This window comes from Rhinichthys klamathensis, unplaced genomic scaffold (genome assembly GCF_029890125.1).
Source record: "Rhinichthys klamathensis goyatoka isolate OS25496 unplaced genomic scaffold, OSU_Roscu_1.1 h1tg000628l_1, whole genome shotgun sequence".
NCBI lineage: Eukaryota > Metazoa > Chordata > Actinopteri > Cypriniformes > Leuciscidae > Rhinichthys > Rhinichthys klamathensis.
In genome coordinates this window covers 72,501-79,389 of record NW_026607076.1, presented here as the reverse complement: position 1 = coordinate 79,389, position 6,889 = coordinate 72,501, and the positions used below count along the sequence as shown (strand labels likewise).

At 37.1% G+C, this 6,889-nt stretch overlaps 3 protein-coding genes across 4 annotated transcripts in view; 1 reads left to right on the top strand and 2 right to left on the bottom strand.

The window, feature by feature from the left end:
* The first annotated feature begins 806 nt into the window (after nucleotides 1-806).
* On the top strand, nucleotides 807-3,743 carry si:ch211-196h16.12 (regulator of G-protein signaling 4). The gene is made up of 5 exons (XM_056241077.1): nucleotides 807-904; nucleotides 987-1,052; nucleotides 2,347-2,399; nucleotides 2,515-2,678; nucleotides 3,594-3,743. The coding sequence occupies exons 1-5, from the start codon at nucleotides 861-863 to the stop codon at nucleotides 3,741-3,743; spliced, it is 477 nt and encodes a 158-aa protein (XP_056097052.1). The 5' UTR covers nucleotides 807-860.
* Nucleotides 3,744-4,323: 580 nt separating this feature from the next.
* On the bottom strand, nucleotides 4,324-5,035 carry cunh19orf53 (chromosome unknown C19orf53 homolog). The gene is made up of 3 exons (XM_056241078.1): nucleotides 4,898-5,035; nucleotides 4,580-4,635; nucleotides 4,324-4,490 (listed from the first exon to the last, which is right to left on the bottom strand). The coding sequence occupies exons 1-3, from the start codon at nucleotides 4,980-4,982 to the stop codon at nucleotides 4,338-4,340; spliced, it is 294 nt and encodes a 97-aa protein (XP_056097053.1). The 5' UTR covers nucleotides 4,983-5,035; the 3' UTR covers nucleotides 4,324-4,337.
* Nucleotides 5,036-5,597: 562 nt separating this feature from the next.
* The window catches only part of vps54 (VPS54 subunit of GARP complex), a 33,212-nt gene continuing 31,920 nt past the window's right edge, over nucleotides 5,598-6,889 (bottom strand). For both annotated transcript variants that reach the window (XM_056241069.1, XM_056241070.1), the window contains one exon: nucleotides 5,598-6,889. This exon is cut by the window's right edge and continues 250 nt beyond it. The gene's annotated coding sequence lies outside the window, so the exon portion shown is untranslated.

The following is a 6,889-nucleotide window of genomic DNA, read 5'->3' as shown; positions in this document are numbered from 1 at the left end:
GTGGTTAGATGGTCCAAACTGGTTGTTTATGATCATAAGCCGGTCTAGATGAGCTAAACTGCTAACCAGTTTTTAATCTGGTAGAGAGACCATAATGATCAGTTTGGTTAGACCTAGTAGACCTCCAGACAAAGCTATATGTGCTAAAACCAGTTTGACCACCTTAAAGGGTGGATATTTTACCCAAATATTCAGACTATTTACTCACCCTAATGTCTTTCTTCCATGGAACACAAACAAGAAGATATTTGTATACAAGTTTTTTTTTAAATGAATGGGGACAAAAAATATCAAGATTAATTTGTCATTTGATTGATTTATGTGAGGAACAGCCTTTTTTTTTTAACCAAACCTTCTGTTTTTTGCTGAAACTATCTATTTAGTTTGTTGTCAGTTTTCCAGCAGTGTCTGAAAGAGAAAATTATGCAACATGAGAACAACAATAATGTTAATTTTAAATGCATTCACTATCACTTCATCATCTTAAATGCAACGATCAATAACAGAGTTGAGTGACTGGAAACAACCTATTCCATGCTAACACAGACAGGTGATACACACACACACACACACACACACACACACAGAGATAACACACTGCACACCTGTTCCTTCAGCCGCCTTTCCCGACACAAATACAGGTGATACACACACACACACTCGCTGTCAGCTGCTGTTCACACTAACTGTATGAACGTCAACACGAAGCACAGTCATTGTGTTGTGTTCTCACCCGACAGCTGTGTGTTGTTTTATACTGGCCGGATCAGATGAATGTCTCTATATAAGAGCAGGGCGGCGAGACGGACGGCGCTGGAGACGCTGGATCGTGTCCTCGAGCTCGGGTCTCAGGTCCTGCGATGTGTAAGGGGTTGTCCGCCATCCCCGCCTCATGCCTGGAGAAGTGAGTATGCGTGCTTGTGGAAACACAGGTTGTGCTGACGCATGAAACCGTTGATGGGTGTGAAAGTGTCTTGATGTTTCAGGGCGAAGGGCATGAGGGTGAAGCTGTCCCACCTGGCCGAAAAACAGGAGTGGGTTTACAAACACAGGTAACACAACTGCACCGCTCTCATTTAAAGTCATTTTTTGCGTTCAGGACAAGTTAAGCTCAATCAACTGCATTTGTGGAATAATGTTGATGATTACCACAAAAATGTCCACATTCTCCTTTTCTTCACAGAAAAAATCTTGGGGTAAGGCCCGTTTACACTATAAACTATATGAATCTAATGTTAGAATTATAACGTTTTGTTTATTATAAGCTCGTGCTTTGGGTCTGTAAATGTTAAAATAACATTTCAATAATAAAGCCCACAAGATGTAAGCAATATTTGGGTTTACATAATTTTAGGGTAAACAAAATTCCATACTAACCTTAACGTATAGAGTTTCTTCATTGGAATGGTATGAAGGTTTTGGCACTTGCTACACACACACACACACACACACACACACACAAAGTCATGGATATGATTTGAAAAGGTTAAATGGTCCTGAAAAAAATGCTTACACTTTTACTGTTCGCAGACAAAAAAAATGTTGACAGCATTAGAAATGAATGGGAAAAGAGAAAAGTTTGGTTCTGCGCCCCAACAAAATCTTACTGAAAGCGTTTTTATTATTATATATATCTCAACCACAAATTTGTAACACAACTTGTTTGGCTTTGACTTTGAAAGTTTCTCAGCACTTAGAGTAAAACATACTTCGGAAAATATATATTTCATATAAAAACTGAAAGTACCCTATAGTATTTTTCTACGATTTATGATAGTTGCAAGTTGGAAATTTCAGGTCTGCTGAATGAATGGATTATAACTATCATTTATATATACATTAGAGTTTATAACTTATAAACTCTAATTTATAACTACAATTTATAGTTATAAATATAATTTAGTACCATAAAATCCAATTAAAATACAAAATATTACATAAAAAAACATTATCGAACTAAAATATACGGTAGTAGGCCTACATTCATCTCATTAGGGGAAAAAATCGTTAAGTTTTAACCGCCATCACCAGAGCGGGAAACCCGACCGTTAATCATGACGAATGAGAACTTTGACGCTGAAATAGCGATTACAAGTTAAGACTATTTAAGGTTAATTAAAATAAAAAAAACTACATAAAATGTAGGCTATGCTTCATGTTTCTGATTTAATTTATTTTTTGCATCAAGTGTCTCACAAATGACTTTCTTTGTAAAAAAAAACGAGGTGCGCGTTGAGGTAATTTTTTTGGTAATAAAATACTATATGATTGAGGTTAACTTGATCATAACCCTGAGTACTAATTTGAGACATAAACAAGCTCAACAAAGCATATTTGTTTCTTCAGAGCGAATGAGGAAAAGCTGCCACAGGACTTGGAGTCTCTGCTCAACAGCAAACGTGAGTAGCCTACTCTATTAAACCTCAGCTCGCAACTTCCACTTTTGTCCTTAAAACTGAAACTGCTCTACAGTGTGCAGGAGTGTGTTATTAACCTGTGCAGGTGTGTCCGCAGTGGGCCTGCAGGCCTTCCGCTGGTTCCTGCGCTCGGAGTTCAGCGAGGAGAACCTGGAGTTCTGGCTGGCGTGCGAAGAGTACAAGAACTCTTACGGACCCAAACTGGCGGGAAAAGCCCAGTGCATCTACAACCAGTTCATCAACCCCGAAGCTCCTCGGGAGGTGAGGACCAATTATTAGGGGCCAAGTGAATTATTTAGATTAAATGTTTTAATTTTAAGCAGATAAATACAAATATTTATAAATATATATTTAGGGCTGTCAAATCAATTAATCACATACAACATTAGTTTTTTTGTTTACAGTGTGTGTGTGTGTGTGTTTATATGTATGTGCCTGTGTGTATGTGTGTGCCATATATTCGACAGCACTAATATTAGTGTGTGTATGTGTATATATATATATATATATATATATATATATATATATATATATATATATAAAATCAACAATAAAAAGTGTATTCATTAACACGGTAACTCTTTACAATAAGGTTCATTAGTTAACATCCTTATTTAACATGAACTAAGAATGAACAATACTTCAGCATTTATTAATCTTAGTTTTTATTCTTTACATTTACTAATACGTTATTAAAATCAAAGGTTGTATATGTTAACATTAGTTAATGCACTGTTAACTAATATGAACAGCTGTATTTTTATTAACAAAGATCAATAAATACTGTAACAAATGCATTTCTCATTGTTAGTTAATTTTAGTAAAATACATTAATGAACCTTATTTTTAAGTGTTACCACCCATTTTTAAATATATGCATTTATTAAAATATACAGATAACACAATATGTATGTATTACATATGTACAATAATTGTATGCATTTTATTTAAATCTGTATAATGATGCATTTATTTGAATATTTACTTCAATTAATATATCTATTTTTGCATTGCAAGAGAATTTGCAGAGAAATGTGTAACTGTAAAGCGTTACAATGCAAAACACATCTTTATGGTCCTAAAAACAGGCTTTGTTTAATTGTTCTAAAGCACTCTGATTTTGAACTATGAGGCAGACATGTCCTCGACTCTCAGCTGACAGTACATGTTTCTCAGGTGAATCTGGACAGCGAGACGCGCGAGGGGTTAACGGGGCTGATGCAGGAACCCACGGCGGACACGTTTGATGAGGCTCAGCATCGCATCTTCTCCCTGATGGCCAAGGACTCGTTCCCTCGCTTCCAGCGCTCCCTCAGAGTCCTGTAAACCCTCGGCTAGGGCGTAGTTTAGTAGGACATGAACTCTTCAGCCATGTCAAAACTTGTGTAATTGCTCCCTGTGTGCCTTTGTATGTTTAAACCTGCTGATTTAATAAAGTAACTTGCATCAAAATGGGAGTGGTGTGTAATGAAAGCAAGCTGTCAATCACACTGAGAGCCAATCAGTGGAAGCAAAATAAAGCAGCGAGGAAAACCTTCAGGGATTTTAAACTCACATCCTAATAAAGTGTGTGTGGTTGCTTAACGGTGGAAAATCTTGCTCTGGTTTATGAGATAAACACACAAAGAAGGGAAAGAGGGCTATACAAATAGTTTATATGCTTATAAAATGAAGTAGATTTAAGTGCTTGCCCATGACAAAATCTCTGTCACAGGAATAATATATTATGAAAGCTCACAATCTTTTACCATTTTATTCTATAAAAATAACAGACATTTCTCAAGGATCATGGTCTGTTGTGCAGTATCAGTCAATGGGAAGTTGTGTTTTTATATCGCGTCATCTAGCGGCTGTACGGATATGACGTCATTATCCTGACATCAGATCTGTCGTGTTATTGAGATGATAAAATAAAAACAGTTATTTAGATGATCCAGGAGCTGATTTTGGCTGTCCGGGTGTCCCGCCTTTCCTCGCTGGGGTTTTCAGCACACTCAGTTTCTTATGAAGAGTCAAGCTGGCCTTCTGTGTGACTTCATGTTCAATCCTGTTCCTGATGGCCACATCCAAACCCTGCACAAACAAAACATGTTTTACACCCATTAAATCACTATTATTGGACACATACGGATTTTGACGGAGGACTGAACCATGTGTTTTACCTTCTTCAGCTTCTGCTGTTGGACAACTCGTGCTTTTTTGGGTGCGATGGTCCTTCCTGGAACAAACAGGGCACTGAATACACTCACATGTGGCTATTTTTGGAAACAAATACTATATCTGTCATAGAATTATATTGTAAAAGTAGTGATTATATACACTAGAATTCAGCAATGGAGAGTTTACGCAGAAAAAGTGCGCATGCGCGTCTGTTCATTAGCAAATGCGTACACTTAGCATGCTGCTAATGATGAGGAGTCTCTATTTAGCGCGTTTACGGTCAGAAGAACAGCGGCTCCTCAAGAACACACGATGTTTACCTCCTTTCTTGAGTCCTTTCGGCTTTTGTATGTGCTTTTTCGCTCCGACCCGCTGCGCTTTAAATTTCTGTTTGCCTTGCGCCATTTCTACAGTCTGATGGCAACCGGAAGCAGAAAGACGGAAGACACGAAATAGAATAAAAGTCTTTAAAAACCACTAGAGTGAAATCTAAATTAAAAGTCTCTTCTGAGCGACAGAGTGTGAGTGTGTGTGTGTGTGTGTGTGTGTGTGTGTGTGTGTGTGTGTAACAATCATTATCAATTAAATGTACGTTATTACATTTATTTATTTTAAACAACACAGTAAATGTATCCAGTAAATGAATTAGAAACAAATATATAAATTTAATATATATATATCATTTATTTTATTTAGTGTGGGTGTGTGTGTACTGTTACATACCGTTTCACACTCGGATTTTAAAACTTAGTAAATATATATTTAATCATTTTCTGTAAATATGTCTTGACAGCATGATAAAAAAAACCCCCTCAAAATAGCATTCATATTTTATATTACTTTCAGTTCATTATTCACATTGGAAGAGAATATTGCATGATTGACATTTTCCCATGCATACAGAAAATGTGCATACTGTACAATGTACCAACTGATTAAAATGGCTAAGACTTATATTTACATTTGATTATATTTATATTTACATATGATTTGACCTGTAAGTAATACACAAAATCAGTGTTTATGTTCACCGTGGCTTTATTAATAATAAAAAGTGCCACATTTTAAAAGGTCAAGCATGCCACAACAGTTCCCCCACCAGTGTATTTCTTGGGGTTCGCCGCATCAGCAGCAGCGAGGGCCCGAAACACACACAGATTAGGCACTTCTACCCCACAGATGGACCGTTTGAGCCAGAAGTCGTCTTCGACACCAAATAAAAGGTTAGGCACTTTTGAACCGGACAGCACAGGTGTTAAATAAGATAATACATGGATCCTCTCCAACACAAATCCACCGTCAATGACAAAAGCTCACAGCAAAACAACACATGATTCGGGAAAACACATTCACATTCTCCGTTCATTCCAACCAATCACAGGCCTCCATTTATATATTATAGATCACCAGCGGAGGAGAGGCGGGCCACATTAAAACTGTGGATCTTAGGGAAGTCAAGTTAATGCAAGGAAACATACTTATAATGAAATAATTCTTCATGTAGATTCATTATTATCTTTGTTTTATAATTCATGTTACATTACTTTCAATAATTATGCATTATTAGGTATTTTGGTCCTGGGTGTAACCAATATCTTGACTAGTTTTTGTATCTAAACCTGTTTAACAGAGAAAAGGCTTTAACTGAATTAGTTGGGGAGTGTGAAGATCTTCTCCTGTAGACACACCATCATTTAAATAATGAGATAAACATGGACAAGAATCCTTGATCTTTAACCCTTCAGAGTTTTAATACTTAAACTCAGTGACCCTGAACATGAAAAACAAGAGCAAGGAGTAAAATCATAATCATGTTGATGGAAAAACCAATAACAAGTCAGAAAAATGTGTTTTAAAACCCTAGTTCTCCAATCAGCCGTTGTCGACTGAAAGCTTTACTTGAAAAACAAACAAAAAAACACAGAAAAACATGATTGATCAATCAACAACAAAATCAATTAAAATAAATAATCATTCGTTGATTCATCTGACAGTGATTAAATAATTCAGCAATATTCACAACTATAGGAATCGGACTGGATTGCACATGAATGGATAGTTGCACTGTAGTGGCGGTGCTGAAGGAGGCACTGAGGACAAACAAAACACAGATTACCCACAATCCCCAGCTGCGATTGGTCAACCACACAAGCTTGTCCTGATTTGGTCTCCACAAAAAAACAAAATGTCGGTCCCTCCCGGGCACATCCCGTTAGTACAGACGCTCCTACATCACAGGTGAGCCTCGAGGCGCTTAAAAAGTGCGTTCTCATCGGGAAAGAGGAGGCGGTGGGACACGAGGCGCTGCTCAA

Coding starts and splice junctions, on each gene's coding strand:
- si:ch211-196h16.12 (XM_056241077.1), top strand. CDS start 861: ATGTGTAAGGGGTTGTCCGCCATCCCCGCCTCATGCCTGGAGAA. Junction 1,053..2,346: donor GAGTGGGTTTACAAACACAG/GTAACACAACTG, acceptor TTGTTTCTTCAG/AGCGAATGAGGAAAAGCTGC. Junction 2,400..2,514: donor GTCTCTGCTCAACAGCAAAC/GTGAGTAGCCTA, acceptor GTGTGTCCGCAG/TGGGCCTGCAGGCCTTCCGC.
- cunh19orf53 (XM_056241078.1), bottom strand. CDS start 4,982: ATGGCGCAAGGCAAACAGAAATTTAAAGCGCAGCGGGTCGGAGCGAAA. Junction 4,636..4,897: donor GAAAGGACTCAAGAAAGGAG/GTAAACATCGTG, acceptor TGTTTGTTCCAG/GAAGGACCATCGCACCCAAA. Junction 4,491..4,579: donor AACAGCAGAAGCTGAAGAAG/GTAAAACACATG, acceptor TTGTTTGTGCAG/GGTTTGGATGTGGCCATCAG.